Consider the following 24,077-nt stretch of genomic DNA (forward strand, 5'->3'; position numbering starts at 1 on the left):
CCACGGAGACGGCGCCCGCGTCTTCCCGAGCCAGCGTCCGACCCACTGCGACTGCCAGTCGAGGAGCACGCAACGGCCCTAGGTTCTCCCCGTCGCCCCGGTTCCTCCCTCCCCAGACTGGGCGCCGCTGCAGAGGTCTCAGCCTCGTGAAATTCCTTCGCGCCCCCTTCCCGCCTCCACCCACGCTGCCTTCCACCCATTCATTCAGGAGGATTTATTGAATGCCCACTCTGGGCGCCGACCGGATCAACCGGGGTCTCTGGCTGCGAACCTTGCTGAGTGTCCCAGGTGGGTTTGCTCCTGGATGCAGATCGCAGGGGAGAGTGGACCGAGGATTTTGCTGGCTTGAAAAGGCGGTTGGGGAAAAAGAAAATGACTTTGATATTAAGAATTAGTAGTTTAGATTAGCCCTTCGGCGTGTCAAGTTATCCAGCAGAGGGTGGTAAGTTCTTTTGAGAAGCGAAGACAGAAACATAATAACATAGGGGCTATCGTGAGGAAATGCTCCTGGTGTTGGTCCTCTGTGTAATAGGGTTACTTTGGAGACAGACAACTGTCGGTTGGCCGAAGTGTTGTACTGCTTAGGTCTTTGTTGAGGAGAGAGGAGGGAAAACACACGGGCTGAAATGGCTTATCCAAGTAGAGTGTTCTCTTTCTGGTTGAGAATGGAAAAGGAAATAACTGTTGAATACAAACGCAGATCCTTTGTTTGTTGCCTTTTGGATTTGTTGGTGGCTGTAAATATTCTTTAAAAGGCTTTAAAGAATAAAATTGTGTGATGTGTGTTTATTCTGAACAAGTACAGAAATTCAGCACACCTGTTGGTCCAATATTTTTTCAGTTCATCATAGATATGAATGATTTGGAGTGACCGCTTGTCCTTTGAGTTAATGAATACTTTAAGAATTTAAAGGAGGGAAAAATTTGCTTTTGCAGTAGTTTACAGTATTTTAATCTTAATAATACAACCATAGTGGTGAAGATCCTACCTAGGGTTTTGACCTGGACATACCTGGAGTCTCATACTCTTACATCTTTGAGTTTGGGCAGGTTACTTATCTGCCTCAATTTCCTTATCTCTAAATTGGGAATGTAAGTATCTTCCTCATAGTAGTACCTTTACATGTAATGATTCATGTATCATATTTTTTACAGTGCTTGGCACTGTATGGAAATATTCAATACATATTAGTCGTTTTTATGTCATTTCCTTTTCTACTACAGCATGACCCACTGACTCAGTGTTTTCTAAATGGTGTGAAAGAGAACTGAATATTTTTTTAGAAAAGAACTATAGTTCACTTTTTAAAATCAAGGGATAGTTTCCAGATAATTTTATAATATGGGATATATGTAGAGAAAATATGATTTCAGGTTGATCTGTAGTAACTTGGTGTTCTGTTAGAGCCTTTTAATGTGGAAAATGCTGGTGGAATATGTACCTAGTTTAAATTTATTACTTAGTTTCCAAACTCTAACTAGTATTGGCAGACTTAAGATTCATAGTTTTAGCAAGAAATGTTAAAAGCTGTTTCACAGTATTAGAATTAAAAAAGGTAATAATGCAGAAAATAAAGAACCAAACAGGTAATTTGGGGGCAAATTTGAGTGGCATTATCCAAGCCGCTTATTTTTTTAGATTGATTTGTACAGTGTAAACTGGAATCCCTTCTCTCCAAATGTCAGCCTTTCAGAATTTAGGTTGTCATTGACTTACTTTGGGCATTGTGACTGTTAAAGAAGCAAAAGGTATGGTAAGAACCTCACTGAGGACTGATTTTAGTTTTCATATGATTAAATGGGAAGATTACTATCAGTCTTCTCCCTTTTCATGAAAAACATGGGTTGAAATGAAGTATTGCTGGGTCCATTCTAAAGGTATTTTCAAAGAATATGACTGACTTATAAAAACCTTTTATATTGATAATTCTTTATTAACATGAGACTAGGTAAGGTTTGAGTTGAAAACTAGGAAGGAAGGTAAAGAGCGGGGATTTTTGAGCTGGTATAAAAGAAGGCTTGCTTTGATATAGTGTGAGTTTGAGCCCTTTTCTCAGATACTCAGAGGAATGCTGTGAGGATTTAAGTAACTTTATGGAATTAAACCTACCATATATTCTAACTACATTAGGGATATAGATATTTCTGATAGAATTTTTTTTAACATTTTTTTTTCTTTTAACTCTTCATTGATGACCAAGTAATTCAGTCATCAGTAATAAGAAAGTAGTAGATTTAGTAGAATATCAGTCCTTAAGAAAATGCATGGTAACCACAAATAAAATAGCAACCAACTGTGATTTGGTTCTCTTTAGTATTGCGTTTATTTTCCTATCCCCATCTCCCATTCCTTTATAGAGATAATGGTGCTGTCTTTACATTTTGTCTTGATGTTTGCCTGCATCACACAATTGGTAGAACAGCTGAATAATTGGTAAAGTAGGTAATTTAGTTGATCCACATGGATAGAGCAAAAATATTCTGATCAGTGAGGTAATGAGTACTTTTGGGGGCTCTTGTAGACTAACTCTTTTATTGTAGAGTTCGGTTTTAAAGAAAATGTAGTTTTCTCAACTCCAATGGAAAAAAAAAAAGACTGGGTCAATGGGATCTGGGTGGATTTACTTTCACCCTAGGGCTCTTTTCTTCCACAACTTAAATTTTTGTTGAGATGAATTCTTAACTAAACTTGGGGCAATTGCGCAAGCAAACATCTAACAAAGATGATTATAACAGCTCGTAAAATAGTGGTAAAGTAGAACAATCCGGCTGTACTTTAGTAGGGAAATGGGTAAACTATGATTTATTCATGCAGTGGAATGCTTTTGTCTGGTAAAAATGAATGAACTCAATCTTTGCTTATCAACATGGATACATCTCAAGTATATAATATTGAGTAAAAAAGCAAGTTGCCAAAGGATATATGCACATAGTATTATGCATTTATGTAGAATTTTAAAACAATATAGCATATACTGTTTAGTGATATGTATGTATCTAGTGGAAGTACATAAAAGTATAAGAATATACATGGAAATAAGACACATTAACTTTAGGGATCGTGGATAACTCTGGAGAAGGAAGGTTTGAGTAGAGCTCCTTCAGATCTATGTATAACTTTTCTGTTTGAAAGAGAGCTGAAGCAAATATGAAAATGTGTTAATATTTGTTAAAACTGAATGATGGGTACATGGATTTGTATATTATTATTATTATCATATTTTTTATGGATTTGTGTATGGTTAAGATAGTTTATGAAACTACTGAATTAGTTTGTGAACCTCACTTTAATTATAAAATTAAAAACTGATAATTTTTATTTATAATTGAGCTCTCTCCCAGTATACTTTCTTTATTTTACTTTTTAGCTTCTCTCCCTGTGGTAGGAAAAGAATGTGCCAGTGCAGCTCTACTGTGTAAAGCTTTTCTAAAGAGAGGAGACAGACCAATTATTTAGTCAATTTTACTTTGCTGTTTGACCTGTGTTCCTGGGAAAATGCTTTCCTTAGGATATGAGGAATGATCCTTCTTGAAAGGCTGCAGGGGAGTTTAAATTCTGGAGCCTCTTGAGAAGTACAGGCATATACTTACTGATGATGAACTCTCAAAGTATAGGGGAGTGCATTGTATCATAAAGCCCTGAAAAGAATTTGAACAGAGTGAGGTGGATACAAAATTACTGCAGATACCATGTAGCCATTAACACTTACTTTTTTAAAGTTTGCCTTGGTTAAGCTTTATTACAGTGTAGTAAACCTGAGTTTTATATTGTGAATGCAAGTGTCCTAGTTATTGCTCAAACAAAATAGTTCTCTTTCAACAGGTATTAATGAGTAAACATGATGACAGTGTGTTAAATGGCTGTGTAAGAAATAGTAAATTTAATAGCTGATCTCTAATATAACTCACAAGTTGAAAAGCAATATTTTCATTCCTAATCAAGAATACCTGTTATTAGCACTTCCAAAATACTCTAAGTGAAACTTATATCTCCAGAGCAGTATATTTTGGCATGTGTACTCCCTGTTCAGTTTTGTGGCCCCTTGTTGACCTTAAGCCCTAGATATTATTGATTGGGAAAATAACTCAACATACTTTAACTATATTTCTATATTGCCTTATTTAAAAAAGTAGCCATTTTAATAAAAGAATAGTAGCAAAATATTAAAGGAGTAAATAATTTATATCAGAAATTACATGCTCTCAAATAATAATAGTCATAAATGGTTGCAGTACCTGGGAATTTGAAATTCAGTTGCTAGTATTGTAATATCTATCCGAATGTTTCATGGGAACTTTAGTATTTCCAAACAATGGAAGAAATATGCAGTGAGTGCAAAAAGGAGCAAAATGGGTATTGCTGGATGTTTATTTTACCGTGCCTATCCCCCTCTCCCATGAGCAATATCCATTTTAGAGGATTCTCAACAATCAGAAGAGTGCAGTTTTAGTAGGTTTCAGGGTGAAATTAGCAGGCCATAAAAAATTAAAAAATAAGTAAAAAGAGAGAGAGCCTATGCAGCTTTAGTGTCCCTGATTGCACCAAAAACAGTCTCCGTGTGCTAAGGAGAAAGGGACTGTTCTTTCCTAGGTTGTCTGACATCTGTGAAGTGACATGAAATAAAAGCATCTTCCTTGTTAGGAAGTACCATTAGCAAATTATTTATGAGAGTTTCTATTATGAGAAGACACTTTCTTTCTGTGTCTGATACTGACTTTTATAACAGGCATGGAAACCTTCTAATCATTTGGAAGTCCATGGACTGGAACTTAAGATCAAGGGTTGTCTTCCACTGAGTACTCACTTATGCGTAGCCAGCTTATACCTAGTGGTTACCATGGGTACAAGGGCGTACTGATGAATAAGTCGTGGTTTTTGGCCTCCAGAAGTTTATATTTTGAATGAGTGACTTAGTAAATGCATTATCCCATTAGTAACAACACTGTAAATAATAAGTACTCTCTAGGCCAGCCCACTGCCTTTATTTAATGTATTAGTTTACTGAATTCCTGCAGTCTGCGTCAGGATTTAAGGGGCTGGTCAGCTCCCATAGTGTGGTATCAGGCATTACCTCCAATGCAGCAAGTCAGGCTGAGAGGGCTAGGATTTGAAGTGGCCTCCACCTCCGATGGTGGTTGATTTGTCAAGGCATCAGTGCATGCTGAGTGTTCCTCAACCTTTGGTGGTGGTGGGTAAAGGCTTGAGTGGCAGGATATCCAGGCAGTAGCAGTTGTTGGTGTATAGACTAGCTGTAAATCAGGTGTTTGAGTCAAAAGTTGCCTTAATCTATGTGTAAACATAGACTGAGCCTCTAAAAGCAAATATTTATTAAGCATTTACCATGTATAAAATGCTATAGAGCCTTCAATTATTGTTTACTGCATTCACAGTATAAACTCTGGCTTACTACACTGAAATAAAACACAACCAACTCAGACTTTAAAGAGAAAGTGTAAGTGACTGCATGAAATCTGTAGTAATTTCATGTTGGATTCATTCTATGTCCAAATTCTTTTCAAGGCATTATGATACAATTTGCTCATTTATTATTATTTTTATTTTCTTCCTATCTTAATGTCTTGCCATTCTAAACAGTAATATCATTACTCTTGTAACTATGATTATTGCTGTTATTTCACTATTTTAATCAATACACTTTTTTTTTAAACCAATAAATGAGACAGGAGAATAAGACTAGAAGGGCCCAGCTTTGCTAGCATTAAGTTAGCTTTCTTATGCCTTGAGGGCACTGTCTGCTTAGAGCCATCATTCTAGTCAGGAAGATAAAACATACTCTGTATGTAAGCTCCTGAAGGGCAGGAACTTGTTGATTTATACAGGCTCAGTCTGTCTACAGGTATTTATTGTGTACTTGTTGTATATCAGGACGATGTTAGGCAGCGGGGATAGAATAAAGCATAAGATGGTTTTTGGCTTCCGTGGAAGTTTTATATTAGTTCCATACCTGGAGTGTAGTAGGTAAGAAAAGTACAAGTGGTTTTAGTTGTTGAAATGTAAGCATTTTAAAGTTAGTGTACGAACTTTCACTGAATTATTAAGGCAAAAGGACTTTGTCCAGAAAATAAACTTTACTGGATGTGAATACATAGAATCGTACATGATTTAATTTTCTCTTTGCATTTGGGATAATAGTCCATTAATACATTTCTGTTCCATATTTAATAATTTTTTATTTATAGTCTGCCTTGTTCCTAAATAACGATTTACGGAAATGTGTAAATGTGGCAAAATAAAATAAAGACAGAATGAATGGATCCAAGTGTGAGATTAGAAAAGACAGCACCCATACTGTAAAGTCCTAGTCACTTACCGGTGCCATCGTGGGGGACTCTTATCCTCCTACCACAGGATCTATCATCTTGCCTGTGTCTGTACCTGCTGTTTTGTTTCTTTTTAAAATGTGGACCCATCCTGTTGTGAAAGATCAGCCCCACTGCATGCATGTTCTGGACACTATCCTCTTTCACTTGTCCGGGATTTTGGTTCCGCCCTGTGTCCTTGTCTCCCTTGCATCTAGGGTCAATGTCGTTGTCCTACAAACATGTTCAGCTGTCTCTCATCTCCCCCCAGCCCCCCAAAACACGCCCTTGAGCGTCACGTTTCTCTCCAGCTATTGCTCCATTTCTGTTTGCCATTTCAATATTTTTTAAAAGAATCGTTTACACCAGCTTTGTTTTCATGTCCTTACCTGCCGTTTACAGTCAGCCTGCTCCAATCTGGTTTTCAGTCCCCAGCTGAGACCCCAGCTGTGTTGAGCAGTCATTCCTGCAGGAAACACTCTCTGCTTTGCTTTGTGTGCCCACATCAGACTCTTGTTTCTTCTACCTCTCAGGCCAGTTCTCACCGCAGTCTTTGCCTGTTGCTCATCCTATCCAAGCGACTTACAGCTTGATTCAGTGCCTCCCCTTTCTCTTAATACACACTCCAGTGATACTCTCCATTGCCTTGATTTCAGATATTGTCCATATGCCTTCCCAAGTTTATATCAATAGTTGAAACCTTTCTTCTGAACTCCGTACTCACATATTCAGCCGCTCACTTGATATGTATTCTTGGATTTCTCACAGGCATCTTGAACCTAAAAAAAAAATCTTGTCTTACCAAAATCATACCGTCCACTTCAGAATCCTACCCCCTCACTCTTCCTCATTTAGTAAATGGTACCACTACACAGTTGTTCAATGCAGAAGTTGGAGGTCGTTTTTGATACTCCCTTCTCCTCACTTCTGTCTAATACATCACTAAGTCCTGGTTGTTCTAGGACACAGTACCTCTCTCATTATTTACATCTTTCCACCAAATTGGTAGTCTTGTGTGCAATTAAAGAGCCCAGGCGTCCTTCCTCCACTAAGATGAGCCAAGTGAGTATTTGCAGGGAAGATATTCCTTACAAAGTTTATTTGGGCACTCTATGTATGTTCACCATAAAATTGACTTGAAACTTTTAAAACAAGTGATGCAAATCATTGCCATTAAAAAGTTGAGGACCCCTGCTGAAAATGATAGTTGTTTTAGAATACAGGTTCCCAGTCCCTTACTTGAAACCCTTGGGGCAAGGCATGCTTTGGAATTCAGAGTTTTTCTGATCTTTAGGATAAGGTGCATAAACCGTATATTTTATAACACTTCTTGAGGGACCTTTGATACCACCCTACAATCATGTTAACATTTCTGTGACAAAATATATGAAGATGTACACTAAAAGGATAAAAACTAAATAGCCTCACATTAGTTCAGGTCAGGTTTTACTCTTGGATATGTTCAAGTCAGATTAGATTTTGCCACCAAAAGACTTTAATGAAAAAACTTTTAGTTTTCAGTTTTTTGGACTTTGGATTTCTGGTTACAGTATCATGGACCCATAGATAGTTTGTAGCTTTTCTTTCTAGCAATAATTAGAACATCTAGATCAGATTTTTTTTTTTAGGGCACTCCCAGGTCATGGTATGAAAACCATATTCTCTGTATGTGTGAGATAGCTTATTTCTCTGTTAAATGTAGCAGAAGGGTGTGTATCCACTGGGATCTAAAAGTGGAATCAATTCATTAAGAACCAAGGTTTGCTTTTTTGTTTTAAAGGGTCATCTGAGAGTTTAATTGCATTTCACTGTGAAGAGATAATTTGAAGTATAGAGTAGTATACTTTAAAATGATTGTAGCTTTGTTCTTTGGCTCATAGTTCTCAGTAGTTGGAGGGGATGCTAGAGTCTCATTTGCTCCTTTTACAGATGCCATTGATCTCTGGAAAGGCCACGTGAGGGAAAAGAGGACCCCACATTTCTGACTCTCTAGATATCACACAGCTCCTGTATCTGAGCTAGTTAACATAATAAAGGCTATGAGGGGAAGCTACTATAACAGGAGAAAAGAAACAAAGTGCAGGCATCCTGGCCCCCCAGAGTTCACCTGCGGAGAAATACCCCCAGAAGAAGGCCCATGATGAGGCAATTCTGTAACAATTAAAAATGTTAAGCAGTGAAAGAATATAAGCAAGTTTAATGCTGTTTGAGTGGTTGAGGCCAATCTTATAGATTTCCCAGAGAGGGGATCATAAAAATATTAGGAAAACACATTTTTTTGGTTTGCTTTTTCTGTTTGGATACGTAATTGAGGAAGAATGTTAGATTAACTGGATTTGGTAAATGCTGCCTATTTTAAGTACATAAGGTAAAACTTTACCATATAAGCTTCCCACATTTAGATGCAATATTTCTTTTCAGTTATGTTTCCTTAGCAGTCATTTCCTTTCTTCTCATTGCTGTATTTGAATTTCAGGCAGGTATGTCTTCTTAGAAGTCAAGTATATTAAACACCATTAAAGCAAAATTAGATCTATAAATATCGCTAAAGAAAGATGAATGTGAAATAATGTACTAGCATTCTGTTGCTGCTTGTAGCATTGCTACAAATTTAATGCCTAAAATAACACGGATTTTTTATCTTAAGTTCTTTAGGTTAGAAGTTGGACAGAAGTCTTTCTGGGTTAAAATCAAGGCGTCAGCAGGGCTGCGTTTTTTTCTGGAGGCTTTGGGAGAGAATCTGTTTCCTTGCCTGTTCCAGCTTCTAGAGGCCACCTACATTCCTTGGCTTACAGCTGCGCCCTCCCATCTCCAAAGCCATCAATTTAGCAGCTCTCTGACCCTGCTTGCATTATCGCGTCTCTTTCGCGAACTCTCCTCTGCCTCCCTCTCCAACTTTTAAGGTCTCTATGATCATACTGAGTCCACCTGAATAACTCGGATAATCTCCCCAACTTAAAACCAGCTGATTGGCAGCTTTACCTCCCCTTTGTCATGTAACCTAACATATTCACAGGTTCTGGGCATTAGGATGTGGGCATCTTGAGAATCATTATCTTCCCTACCATGTACAGTAAGTAACAAAGTTGCAAGACAGTTTGTAGAGTTTTAATTTCATTTGGATTTGAAAAAAATGAATGTTGGTGAGAAATCATATGGCATAAGGAGTAATCCACTTTAAGAAAACATTGTATTCAAAAATATGACACCAAAAAGAGAAGAAAGGTCGGCTGCTATATTCACTTTACTAAAAGATTCTCAGCAGTTTTGATGGCCAGGCAGTAGGTCCCAGTTCAGTTTAGGGACAGTGAATGAGTTGCATGAAGTGTGCTTGTGCACTCCCACGCCCTCCCAGAGCAGTTCTCTGGTTTTCCCTGGGCATTGTGTAGCTATTATCAAGGGATCAGTTACTCCTTGATCTCTGATAGATAAGCACAGGTTAGACCTGGCCTCAGGACTTTTCTGTATGTTGTGAGCTGTACATTTTACTAAAAATTAATTACTATCACACACAAAGCGTAGTGTCTTTGTAATCATATTTATTAAATGAATAGCATTTATTAAGTCTATTCAGATATATCTTTCATTTACATAGTACTCTTCATCCAACTTTGAATGATTCAAAATCTTTCTAAAATAAGCATTAGGTAGAGAGTAATTTCCTCCAGATACACAGATGGGAAACAGTAAGAATTCACAGGCAACCTGGAGTAAACAGATGGGTCTTACATCACTCCTGCGGGTGTGGGCTGTTTTCAAAGCACAGTGACCATGCCATATCATTTTGCAGAAAAATAGTGAATTTGGCCCCAGTGTTTTTATCATTCCCACATCTAAAACAGCATTATTCTTATTTTCATGAGTTTTGGTGTCCTTAAAAATGTGAATTTCTTAATTGAAGTGCATTGAGTGTTTCTGCTTGTTTCTAGCTCTTACTTTCTCAAACATTGAGTTTCTGAACTGATGGGTCATGATATTTGTACTGTTATTTTCATGTAGCTCTTTTCTATTAAATGGTAGATTTAAAAATAGATATTTTAAAATTCAAACTTCTTTCTTCCAGCCCTTTGGATTATGGTTTTGAATTGAGATTGATTTGGGGAAAATACTGCTAGTTCCAATGAATGGAAAACTTTCGTTTTAATGATGTGATTTTGTGTGTGTGCATTACTGGAAAATGTAAATTAAAACTACTTGAGTCTGATACATTACTGGAGAGAATTCTTGTTTACGTAATTGGTATTTAAGTGTTCATATGTCCCAGAAGCATTTAAAAGGTAGCCTTAATGTGTGTGTAATGAATACTTAACACATTAAGTTTTCAGATTGAACTTCTTTATAATAAAAAACAAACAAACAAAAAATCTGTTGCCTGACAAAGTACAGCTAAGTTGTAGGTAGTCTTTTCTCACTTTGACATTATATTTGATCAACAGGCATTTTTATAAGCTCAGTGGGCAGGCTCAGTCTAGAGATTTGACTTTGGCTGGCGAGATATGAAATAGTTTAAATAGTTTTGCTGCATATTTACTGCCCAGTGAATGTGCACTTGTTGGAGAGCTGCCTTTTTTCTTCTTTTTTTAAATCTGACGGATAAAATAGCAAAGTGCTCTTTCACTGCTCGCTGTGCTTACCTGTGTTTTGCCATTTAGGTGTTTATATACCTTTTGCAAGGAGGGAATGATTTGGTGATGGAGTGCTCCCACTGACCGATGGACTCAAAGAAGAAGAGGTAAAAACCATTTTTTCCTTTTCCCCTGTCCTAGGAAAATACAACAAACAGTTCCACTTATGTATAGCTTCTCTTCAGTTTAATTTTCTTGTTGATGGTTATTAAGTAGGAACAGTGACATTTGTGTTGATTGGTAAAGAGGGAAAGGTAATTACAATAAAGCTTGTTAGCGGTGCACTTTGTTGCTAGTTCCTTTCTTATGCTTATAAAAGGCACAAAATGTCTTCAATTCATCATTTTAAAGCTTTTGAAGCCATTTTTTCTCACACATAATTTCAGGTTTTCAAAAGTGGCCGTATTAATTGTGATTCTATCCTTAAAGAACTCGTCATGAATAATATTTTGAAAGGAGGGTAGGTTGGCTTCCCTTTCATAAAACCATGGTTATGCTTAATTACAATTTAGAGGAATATTATTTAGCAGAAGTAGAGAAAATGCTAGGTATTATAAAATAAAGAAAACCAAAAAAAGTTTCTGTGCCTCAGTAAAATATTGGCATCAGTGTGCTAGAAAAAAGAATATGAAAAAATGTCCCATCAATGGCAACACAAAGGAAAATTTTATATAAAGGAAATCCAGAGTATGTTATTATGGCCTTTTCTTGGAAAGGGGGGCAGATATGGTCATTATTATTCAGCTGTGTGTTTTATGTTCTTTGAACCAGAGTTATCAGATGGATAGAATTCTTTGGCTAGAACAGGAGTAGAGCATGAAGGATTTTACTGGTACCTGGTGTAAATTTAATTCTTAAAGATTTAAATAGGAATTATAGAGCTTAAACTCAGTATAAAGGGAAACATGGATCCCTATTTCCTCTTTCTCATCAAATACCTTTTTTTTTTTTAAGAAACAAATTGAAAACTAAAATTTTAAAATAAGACTCCAACTTGGGACATGTTATAACTTTAACATCTAAACAAGGAATTAATGTATTGAAAAGTTTGAAATTTTGAAATTTTGTGTTACTAAACCAGAAAACTTCAAAAAATAGCCCATGTTTTGTTTGCTTCTTAGAGGTAAATAATTTGTGGGTTTAGTAATTTGTGGGTTGATCCTCAAGTCTTTATATAAATCATTGTTTTACCTCTGCTCCTGTATCATAACCAAGCCATTAAATAGGTGCTAAATTATCTGACCCAGTCACCCATGTACTGGTAAAAGGTACAAATCTCATGACAGTATTAAGGACAAAAGGTACAGTTCTGGACTGCAGTATCAATTAAGCTATTTTTCTTGATGTTTGTAGTTCAACAGAGGCTGAAGGATCCAAAGAAAGAGGCCTGGTCCATGTGTGGCAGGCAGGATCCTGTTCTGTAACACCAGAGAGATTGCCAGGCTGGGGAGGAAAGACGGTTCTTCATGCGGCCCTCGGAGTGAAGCATGGAGTTCTTCTGACTGAAGGTATTGAAAAGAACAGCTCAGCAACACTGACTGAAGCTCTGACCAGTGTCTGCATGCGTAAGAGCAGCTGAGAGAATGACTGGGTGCCAGGCGTTCTGAATGAACTTGCTGGAGCTTATGCTCCTTTTGTTTTCAAAATATGTTCTTACTCCCTTTATCAGAAATCAGATTAGTTCTTAAGTTTAAGATGTACCATAGCTGGAATAAAAGGGAGAATTATAGTTTAAAAGTTTTTATAGTGATAAGTACATGAAAAATTAGATTTTTTGAAAGATTGCATATTCAGAGACCCTTTTGCTATACCTTTGTTCAGTAAATGTATCAGAATAATAATGCTAATAATAGCTAATGTTTACTAAACAATTATATGCATCAGGCACTGCACTAAGCACTTTGTATGTGTTATCTCATTTCGTCCTCACAACCACCTTATGAGGTAGCTGCTGTTATTATCCCCACTTCACAGATGAGGCAGCTGAAGGTCAGGGAGGTTAAATTGTTTTCCCAAGCACATGCAACTATTTAAAGGATCAGAGTCAGGATGGGAACCCAGAGAGTCTAATTTCAAAGCCTGCATTTTAAATAGCTTGGCTATACCGTCTCAGTACAGTTCTTCTCAGGCATAAATAGCAGCTTATAAGAACATATAATAAAATCTACAAATCTATAACAGAAATATAGGCTATAATTTATATAGAGAGCTGTCTTTAATTTTGATGACATTTTACCAACTAAGTCATGGCAAATTTGATTTGGCTCTGGGCTGCTATCAACTTCAATAATTTATAAATTTCTACTCTGTAAGCATTTATTAAGTATTTAATAATGCTTTGGTATTTTCCCTTGCAGGAACTAAGGGAAGGCAAATTCTAGGAAACAAAGCTTAAATCTGACCATGGTGGTTTTATGGGGCAAACATGGATTTCTTTCTAACCTCTTTATTATTATGTCACTTTTATTATAATAATACATAATACTATTATTATTATTATTATTATTATTGTATTAGGCCAGAATTTGGAAAAAGCCAGATTTTTAAAATGTGAACTATATTCAGTACCTGCCCTATGGGCTTCAAAATCTATAGTTCTCAAGCACATATAAGTAGAATTCTGTTACTGCTGTTGCTTTATTAGTCCTTCAGGAAGATATTTAGGAATCCTTCATGAGCATGATATCTTTAAACATCTGGAATCAAACCTAAAAGGCTGGGAAAACTTTAAAAAATACGAAAATAACCTATGTTCATGTTTAAGCAGTGTTCTGGTTTAAGTGTGAAAGTAACAAAAAATCTCATCTCACACAAGTGTGTATCTTGAAATGGCACAAAGATCTCCAGTACTTTCTTTTATAAGTGAGGAAATGGTACTGTTTGAATACTAGAAATTTTCAAGCTTCTTTGTCTCTATTGAGTTTAACCATTAGCTCATAATGATGTCTAAATATTCATTTCTTTGCAGTTTGCTCTAGAGAGACTATTATTCTAATGGAATAATACCAATTGAAAGTGTTGGTGAACTGTTGCAAGTGTGTTATATTACTTGAGAAGAAAAGTTTAAAAGATCTTAACTAGTGAGCTTATTTTCTCAGCACTCTATCCAAATTAGAAATTCCCTAATAACAGCTGCTCTTCCCTCTAGCCACTGTTGTGTTTTTCCTCACATAGATGTTGTAGTTAGTTGATTTGAGTATGTAAATGTATCCGCCATGTGTAATAGGCCAAAGATAAAGTATGCATTTTTTTTCATCAGTGACTCAAGTGCTGCTTTGTGGAGGAAAAAATAGTGCTTATTTCTTCATTAATTAAAAACAATCAGTGAGTCTCTGGTCATATAGGAAAGAAAGAACACTGGGCTTTGTTTCATATTTTTCAAAACCCATGGCCAAATCTTTGTTCCATTTGAGTTTTTTAGCCAGCGTAGATCATTTGTACATGCCCCCAAATTCCCTCAATACCTGCAGTAAACCTATGAGTTGGTAGCACACGTGAACACAAATACGTTATTGTCATTCATGTACCCAGCTCACTGGAGCCTTCCATTTTAATTCTAAAACCAGCCAGTCACCCTTCATTCTAAAGCTACCCAGTCATGGCTTTATTTGTTTTTTGCTTTATTTGTTTGTTGTGATTTGCTTTTTAAACAGATGGCACCCCAGGAAGGCTTCTAGTACACAATATATATTATATATAACACTTAAAAATTTGACGTAGTATTGTACACAACATGAAGACAGCTACGTCTTGTTAACATTGGTGCTTTCAGTCCAACCTGGAGGTATAAAGCTAATTTCATACTTTTGGCCAAAGTGAATCTCTAATATTTTTATGCCATTGCGTAATTTTCTGCTGCTCTGACTTACACAGTAGTAGTGAGTTGTGGATATTAGCGAATGTGTCTGTTTTATCTTCTGCTTATTTTATCTGATCATATCATGATCGTTATTTTGTCTTTGAACTCTTGGAATCTGCTTCTGTAGTAGCCAACGACGATAGCCATTAGTAGTGGATTGATGCTGGGAGTTTGTAGGATGAGGATGAAGGAGAGGAGCAATGCCTTTCATTTGAAGTAGACTCCTGTAATTTCTAGAAATTGTCACTATATTTCAGAATATTAAAGATGCTGTTTTTTCAAACATTAATAAGTGTGGAATGCTATATGTTTGAACCAAATTTCTGAACTGTGCTTTTGAAAATTAAAAAAAGAAAAAGAAAACATTCTATTTTGTTAAACCTAGAGGGGACTAAAAATTAGCTGAAAATTTCCAGTTAATTCACTAACTCCGTCCGTTTTTTTTTTTTTTTTTAACCTTCAGATGGTGAGGTCTACAGCTTTGGGACTCTCCCCTGGAGAAGTGAACCAGCAGAGATTTGTCCGAGTAGCCCCATTCTAGAAAATGCCCTGATTGGGCAGTATGTTGTTACTGTGGCAACAGGAAGTTTCCACAATGGCGCAGTGACAGAAAGTGGCTTAGTGTACATGTGGGGGGAGAACTCTGCTGGCCAGTGCGCAGTAGCTAACCAGCAGTATGTTCCAGAACCAAATCCTGTCAGCATTTCTGATTCTGAGACCAGTCCTTTGTTAGCTGTCAGGATCTTGCAGTTGGCATGTGGTGAGGAGCACACTCTGGCATTGTCCCTAAGCAGAGAGATTTGGGCATGGGGTACCGGTTGTCAGTTGGGTCTCATTACCACTACCTTCCCAGTAACAAAGCCACAGAAGGTGGAGCATCTTGCTGGACGAGTAGTGCTACAGGTTGCCTGTGGTGCGTTCCACAGCTTAGCACTGGTACAGTGCCTCCCTTCCCAGGATCTGAAGCCAGTGCCAGAAAGATGCAACCAGTGCAGCCAGCTCTTAATTACGATGACTGACAAGGAAGACCATGTGATTATATCAGACAGCCATTGTTGTCCATTAGGTGTGACACTGTCAGAATCCCAGGCAGAAAACCAGGCCAGCACTGCCATCAGCCCCTCCACTGAAACCCTTGACAGCCAGGGAGAAGTGTTTGAGAACACCCTTGTACAAAATGAGCTGCCTGCTGCTACCGAACTGAGCGTTGGAAATGTTCAGACCACAAGTGTTCAGACCATTTCCTCCCCACAAGACGTCATGGGAACAACTGAAATTTCTTCTGCAAGAAGTATACCATCATACCCTGACACTCAGGCAATAGATGAATACGTGCAGAAACTGTCAGATCGTTCAGTAAGAGAGAACTCAGAGAACGGTGAAAAGCCAGTGCCATCTCAGGTACCTGCTCAATTTTATAATATAAAGGTATTTCTGGAGTTGAACCATATGAGTTTTTCTTGACAAACTTTAAAATACCTAAGGGTTGGTACCATTTTTTATTTTTTGAGTTTGATGATAAATCTGTCTTACCATGCAAGCCTAGATGAGAAAAACCCTGGATTAATTCAAAATTGCTCAAATTCTGGCCCTTTATGATGTTGAAAGTTGTTATTCTGGCCTTGTTTTGTAAGTAGCAAAATCCTATTTTTTTTTCCCAAGTACTTTTTCCCCATGGCTAAGGTGGGCCCCTGAAGTTTAATCTAACATGATTTAATCTGTGTATTCACAGAGAAATCTCTGATCTGTATTTGTAGTATTCTTCAGATTCTATAGGGAAAAGCCCTTTCATTCTTTATCAGAGAAGGTGCTGTGTGGTGGATCCCTCGATTGTAGGCAGACTTGAAACTTAGTGGCATTACATAGTGTTCGAATTCTTTTCAGTCATACCAGTGGTGCTTACTGGGCATCACTGGGTGGAGGGTTTAGTATATTCTTCATCTTGCTTAAACTACTTTGTTTGAAAACTTGAATTAAGTGGAGAAAAGTTATTTACCAGGGGCATACAGTAAACTGTGTCTCCCTGCTTAAAACAGATTGTTCTAAAGGATACTCAGTTTTTTACTCTTAGTAGAATCCTTTTGCTTTTGCTTTTCCAAAGCTCAAAGAAAACAAATCTAAGCAACAACATCTAATCCTAGGGACTTTCCTGGCCGTCCAGTGGTTAAGACTCAAAAAAAAAAAAAAAAAATCTAATCATAAAAGAGCTGCCCTGTGGTGGTGTTTTCAGGTATTTGAAACCACAGTAGCCTCTCAATTCTTCATTACTGTGGTTTACTGGTTCAGAATGGGAACGTGGCTTAGAGGTGTTTTTAGGAACAGTTTTTATTTCACAGCCTACTCACTGAACCTTGTAGATATTTGACTTTTTTAAAAATTAAGATGCTATCTGGAGAAAGAAAAATCTAAACAGAGCAAAAGTGATAATTTAACAGGACTTGTACATGCTTATAAAAAAATTAGATTTTGACTTTTCGAAAGTCATTCCTTGATTTATTAAATTTGAAGTTAAAAGTTTATTGTATACTGTTTATTTGATTAATAGATTATCATCATTGAAACTGCACTTTGGAGCTGTTTGGTTATACATTTAAAGTTTTGGTTACCTATGCTAGCTTTGGCAGTGTGTGTTTAACAAGTGCAATTCCATCTTTGTAGATGGTGTCTCAATCATACAGCAAACTATTAGAAATTTATGTGGCTTAGGACAAGTTTTTTTTTTCCTTCTGGCCAGATGTAACTGAAAGAATATCTCACGTTTGTGAAATATACCAAAGTATAATATACCAAAGTATTTAGCAATGAAGCACGTATTTCATTATTGAATTTTACTGTTGGTTGATTGGGACTCCTAAAATTATCTTTCATCAAAATTGCTGGGCATGTGTTTTTGTTTTATTTACTTATTTTATGAATTGTTAAATATAATTAAGTAGAGGAGCCAATTAGAACAATTAAGTTTATATAAGGTAGAGTTTTCTTGACCTTCCTCCACCTAATGGTAAGAACTCCCTAAATTAGTCACCCCTAAATACTATCACTGCTTCTGTTATGAGCCTTTGTAAACAGAGGGTGGAAATAGTGGTGCTAATTTTTCTGAACAAGTTATCATGGGAACTGTGTCACCAAGGAAGTAACAGGCTGTGTATTTATCTTTTTTTAAATGGTATATTTGTTTATTTTGTTGGATATTTTAATTAAAGCCTCCCATAGAAGTAGGTCTTCTGAATTAAGTATTTAATTCAACAGAATGTATTGAGTGCCTGTTACACGTCAGGCACTGTGAAGGGAACAGGAATTATTTCCTTTAAGAAAATCAGAAGCCAGTGTTAAAAATTTTTTTGGTTTGGTTTTCAGTTAAGGACAAATTAAGGAATCTATCCAGCTATCTATACAGTTGGCCAAAAAGTTCGTTCGGGATTTTCTGCACCATCTCATGGAAAAACCTGAATGAACTTTTTGGCCAACCTAATATATACACACACACCTTTGGGATCTTTGGATAGCGTGGGAAACAAAATTTCCACTGTGACCTAGGCTCATAACCCAGAAGCTTTTTTGTGTGTTAGTAGGTATATCTAATGACTTTCTTTTTTAGTAAACAATGGTGTTTGACAGCTCAGAGTATGTTTTTTTTTTTTTCAATTTTTTATTTTTTATTTTTTACAATAAACTGCATATACTTAGAGTGTACAATTTGGTATCCCAATCTCCCAATTCATTCCCCCCCAACCCTCCCCGCTTTCCCCACTTGGTGTCCATATGTTTGTTCTCCGAGTATGTTTTAAATGATTTTTCACTAAGATACCAGAAAACTTTAGTTAGCTTTCTAATATAGCTGTGAATAACACTAAGAACATTGGATCCAAATGTTTAATGATTAACCTACCACATTACTCGATGGTAGCAAGAGCAAAGGTAACTCTTCAGTTTACCTTGCCCCTGGGTCATGGAAAATAACTCTTGATGAGACAGTAGAACATAAATTTCAGAACATAATTTAGGGGCTTATAGTTTAGAGGTGTAACTTATTTTTATGCCTGTGTATGCCGTATATAAATGGCTGTTCATAAAACATTTTAAGAAAAGTCTTCTTAAAATATAATTTTTTTCTCATTATTTCTTAGTAGAAATCTGTGTAGTTTTTCCTGGTAGTGATCAATAATAAAACTTGCATTTTTTCAACCTTTCATCCAGGGCTATTACCTCATATTAAAGACTATGTTTTCCCTACCTCCCCTCTCCTCTCCCATCTACTACGTTTAATTTTATAAAAGCAGCTGCGACCTATTTTTAAATACCATGATAAAACACCACTCAAACAAAAGGAAGTACTTTTGATAAGGAACTGTATTTCAAGTACTTATTTCCATATAATGTGTTAAATCCGTGATCAAGAAGGGATACGTTTAGGTTGGAGATGAAGAGACCTCGTGTTGTTTTAGATTCTTATATTTGCAAATATTGATAAATGTTACCCTTTCTTTTTATTGATTGCTTGTTGTATAAGGGATTATATTTTTATATACTTTTTTCTGTGTGTATATTTTAGCCTCTTGTAGAAGAAGCAATTCCTAATCTTCACAGCCCACCAACCACAAGCACTTCAGCCCTAAACAGTCTAGTGGTCTCTTGTGCATCTGCTGTTGGTGTGAGAGTGGCTGCTACATATGAAGCAGGGGCCTTGTCTCTTAAGAAAGTTATGAACTTTTATAGTACAGCCCCTTGTGAACCTGGAGCTCAGGCAGGCAGTAGTTCCATAGGCCCAGAAGGTCTGAAAGATAGCAGAGAAGAACAGGTTAAACAGGAATCAATGCAAGGAAAGAAGAGTTCAAGTCTTGTGGATATCAGAGAAGAAGAATCAGAGGGAGGTAGCCGAAGACTCTCTCTCCCTGGATTGTTGTCACAAGGTAAGGAAATAACCAGCTTTTGTGAGTTGACTTTTGGTGAATCCAAGATGCTCCTGACATCACATGCTATGTTATAGTGAATTCTCTTTCCTAATTGCTAAAGCTAACATATTCAAATGTCAGAATTTATTTAATTAAGTAAATTTTTTAAAAGTTACATATTTCTCTGCTTTAGAAATAACTTTCGAACCTCACTTTTTCATGAAACCTGCTTCTGCCTATGAACCTTGTTTTGAGTCTTATCTGATTATTCTGGAAGGTGGCAGTAGCCTCCTTATGTCCTAGGTGGGGCCTATACTCCAGATAGATGAAGTTGCAGATGTGATCATTGGATAAACGAGGCATTAATGTACTTGACTTTAAAGTGAAGATGATTTTAAGCTTTAATAAGAGAAAACTTCATATTCTGAAACCATTAGCCATAAACGTCATAGAATATTGAGAACATTACACAGTTGTTTCTTCTACATTTCTCACTCAGTTCATCAGTCTCAGTCATCTAGACTTTTGCTTATCAAACTGGCCTGCAGACCAGCAACACCAACAGCATCTGGGAATTTATTAGAAATGCAGAATTTCAGGCTCCATTCCAAACTTAGTGAGTTAGAATATACATTATAACAAGACCGCAAGGTGATTAGCATTGCAAGTTAAAGTTTGAGAAGCATTGGATTAGACTGACCAGGGGTTGGCAAACTTTTTTTATCTTCTTTCCCCAACCAGGGATTGAACCCATGACCTCGGCAGTGAAAGCGCAGAATCCTAACTACTTGACCACCAGGGAATTCCCAGCAAACTTTTTCTATAAAGAGCTAAAGAGAAATATTTTGTGATTTGTAGGCCATACAGTCTGTTACAACTATTCAGCTTTTCTTAAAAACAGACATAGACAGTACATAAATAAATGAGCTATGTTCCAATAAACCTGTATTTACAAAAACAGGCAGTGGACTGTATTTGACCCATGGGCTGTAGTTTAGAGCTTTGCACAAAATGGTGTAAACCAGTGGTTAGGAAGTTAGGAATCCTAGCCTGGGCTAAAACTTACCTTTTCTGCTCTGTCCCTTTTCCCTATCCTGTTCTGCTTACTTACTGCTGCCTGTTGTGCCGTTGAGCCCTTTTGCTATCCTGCCTCCTAATTCTCATTACCACTAGATAAAACTCTAGTCGTGTGTGTGTGTGTGTTTGTGTATCCCATGAATTCTGCTAAGTCTGGAGGATAATCTTGGGCCCAAATTTTCTTATTCTGTCATGTCCTTTAGTATTTTCAGTATAAATATAATATTTGAGATCTCCTTGAGCCACAAATGTGGAATACTGATTTTTGTCTTGCTATTAGACCATGTGAAATATGCAGTTCTACTAACAGACTTATTTCATTAGGTTAAATTTTACTTAGTAACCTAAAGTATCTTTAGAAAATTTTTCTATGTACTCTTTTTCCCTCTCTTTTAAAATAATCTAGAGTACGTCTTTGAGGAAACTTTAAGTAGGTATATTTTAGTCTCTGTATGTACAAGTGGATGGTACACTCACCAGAAAAGATTGCGATCTTAGCCAGTGATGATCACTTTCTTTGTGGCCCACAACTTAATGACCAAGTGACTAAGTCTGTACTTAGTGACAGTTGATGATTTTCTTCAAAACACATCCTGTCACTAGATTGGTGTACAAGATTTACACAGTGTTGTAAGCCTTTGTTACAATTTGGAGCACTCTAAAAGATGTCAGCATTCTTTTTTAAAGGATTAAATTCTCTATAAAATAACTTAAAGTAGGCAGGCAAAGTACAAAAGCTTTTTAATACTTCCCATTTATAACCATTTTCTCACTGTAGAAACTTTTAAATTTTATGTCTAAAATAAATATTTTGTTACAATGTTTATAGTATGCTTAAACTTAGATCTTAATTTGGAAAGGCTTAACTTTTAACTCTGCTTTTGTTAATCTTATTCTTTAGAATACCAGTTCCATAGGATGTCACATAGGCATTCTGTATAACAAATGTTATACAGAAAAGGATTCTGTGGCTAAATGTTTGGAAGTGGGGCAAGGTTAAACAGATTTAAACAGGGCTTTCAATTCTAGGACTTGTCAGCATTAGCATGCTAATGCACGTGTGAATCTCTACAGAGCAGGTAGTGGGAGGAAAGAATGCAATAGGCAGTATTTACCAAACTCATTTGACTACTTAACCTCCAGTTTCCAGAGAACCTACAGAACATGCTTCACAAATACCATGTTAGTGTATTTCTTTGAAAATCAACAGTTTATTAAAGTGGTACCTTTTTTGTCACCCATCTATTCCCTCATGATCTCTTTGTTTTCAGTTTCCCCCAGGCTCTTGAGAAAAGCTGCACGGGTGAAAACGCGAACAGTGGTTCTGACCCCTACGTACAGTGGAGAAGCAGATGCACTCTTGCCTTCTCTGAGAACAGAGGTGTGGACCTGGGGGAAAGGGAAGGAAGGACAGCTGGGGCATGGTGATGTTCTGCCTAGGTGAGTGCTGCCAATGTTTACTGTTAGGAGTTAGCTTAAACACATAACCTCTCTCCTGTGAGGGTCTCAAATCTCTATTTCCTCATAGAGGAAATCTGGTTTCTTCTAGCTCTAGAGTATTATACATCATTAACTCTGATATAAAAACAAAACAAATACCCTCCGCCCCCAGTCATACTTAGTCTTGAATTTGTTTCTAACAATAAAGGACTTAAGTATCCATGGTATATCTTTCATCTCTTCTTTGATGTATATTCATCTTAGAATACAGAAAGGGGTGTTTGGGATAAGATTGTATTTTACTGGAACATATGAATGTTTCAAATTTTTAACTTGTAAAAAAAGAACCAGTATGTATATATATTGTTCTTACCTGAAAGAGGTCTATCTGCTGCTACCAAAATAACTATAACCACAGTAATAAACCGTCAGTTCATGTACATGATGGAAAAACAGTTTTGTTGAAGAGAAACTCTTATGATATTAGCAATAGATATTTGTGAAAGTATGTTAAATAGAATGATTATCTAAAAAAGCCATTTAATATAAATGTCTCTTTTATTCTTAACAGAGTGAAAGCAACTAATGCATTTAAAAAAAAATGACAGCTCCCCTCTTTGGTTGTATTTCATTGTCCTAAGTATACTCTCTGCCATATGAGTCATTTAGTTGTTTTATGATTCTTAACAGATTCTGAATTATGGTGGTTAATTAGTGATTAATAGACAAAGATTAGGTTAAAACCATTCAAAATTATTTATATTTAGGAGTAGGTTGAATGTATATCCAGTATTTTTATTTTAATGTTTTCTTTTGAAATATTTACTTTTACTTGAAAGCGCTTACTCTGTAATTTGAGAAAGGCCATGATTCTTGCTGAGAATACTTCTTACTTTGAGTTTGTGTGTGTGTGTGTGTATGTTTTTCTTTAAGGCTTCAACCACTGTGTGTAAAATGTCTGGATGGTAAAGAAGTAATCCATCTGGAGGCAGGTGGTTACCATTCTCTTGCACTCACTGCGAAATCCCAGGTAGGAGGCAAACTACTAAAAGCTGATCTTAATTTCATGGGCCAAGATGATGAAATTTGACCATCATTTATTAAGTATCTGCTGTGTGTCAGGCAACAATGCCAACAATCTCGTTTGATCTTTTCAGTGTTACATTGGACTATATTATTTCCATTTTACAGGTGAGGAAAAAAGGGAGGTTAAGAGAAATTATGTAACTTGGCTAAAGTCACACACATGACTGTAGACTTTGGATTCGACACTGGTCTACTTGACAAAGAAGCTTTCTATAACTTGCTCTTAGGGAAAAATAGAACTCAGAGTTTTATAGAGTATTGGTAAATTTTTGTTTTTTGGTGAAGAAAATTCATAAGTAAGACACTAAGAAACCAAAAGGCAGTTCTCTCTTGAAATTGTGAGACCCGAAAGTGACTTCCAGAATCATTTAAAACCATGCCCGTATACATAAACCCTCCTAAGGAAAGCAGTTTTTTAAACTTATTCTTAAATATATTCATATAGTGATTCGTCATCAATCCCTTTATCTTTTTAGGAAAAATCAAGAAAAGATTCTAAACCCTTTAAATGCTTTATTTTAAATATCACATAGAAGGCTAGCCAAAAAGCTATTATATCTCATGTAAATAAATATATTAGGAAAGAAAATGATCATTTATTGTTATTAACATGATGAATCATCAAAAAGGCTTAAAAATAAGAAATTAGGAAGGTGGTAAGTTACAAAATAAACATAAAAATTGCTAGGTTTCTTATATACATAAGGTAAAGCAGAAAGTATAGTTAGGGGAAAAAGAAAGCTGTTCATAATTACAACAAAGTAGTAAGGAAATAGG

At 36.4% G+C, this 24,077-nt stretch overlaps 1 protein-coding gene across 3 annotated transcripts in view; it reads left to right on the top strand.

Moving 5' to 3' along the window:
* The first annotated feature begins 158 nt into the window (after positions 1 to 158).
* ALS2 (alsin Rho guanine nucleotide exchange factor ALS2) overlaps positions 159 to 24,077 on the top strand; it is an 82,855-nt gene continuing 58,936 nt past the window's right edge. For all 3 annotated transcript variants that reach the window (XR_009055104.1, XM_057745663.1, XM_057745664.1), the window contains exons 1-7: positions 159 to 287; positions 10,972 to 11,053; positions 12,300 to 12,454; positions 15,269 to 16,206; positions 19,358 to 19,715; positions 22,046 to 22,214; positions 23,148 to 23,244. Coding sequence is in view for 2 of the 3 variants with exons in the window: in XM_057745663.1 (XP_057601646.1) it covers positions 11,034 to 11,053; positions 12,300 to 12,454; positions 15,269 to 16,206; positions 19,358 to 19,715; positions 22,046 to 22,214; positions 23,148 to 23,244 (1,737 nt within the window). In the remaining variant the exon portion in view is untranslated. The remainder of the gene's footprint in view (positions 288 to 10,971; positions 11,054 to 12,299; positions 12,455 to 15,268; positions 16,207 to 19,357; positions 19,716 to 22,045; positions 22,215 to 23,147; positions 23,245 to 24,077) is intronic.

This window comes from Hippopotamus amphibius, chromosome 8 (assembly GCF_030028045.1).
Source record: "Hippopotamus amphibius kiboko isolate mHipAmp2 chromosome 8, mHipAmp2.hap2, whole genome shotgun sequence".
Classification (NCBI taxonomy): Eukaryota; Metazoa; Chordata; class Mammalia; order Artiodactyla; family Hippopotamidae; genus Hippopotamus; species Hippopotamus amphibius.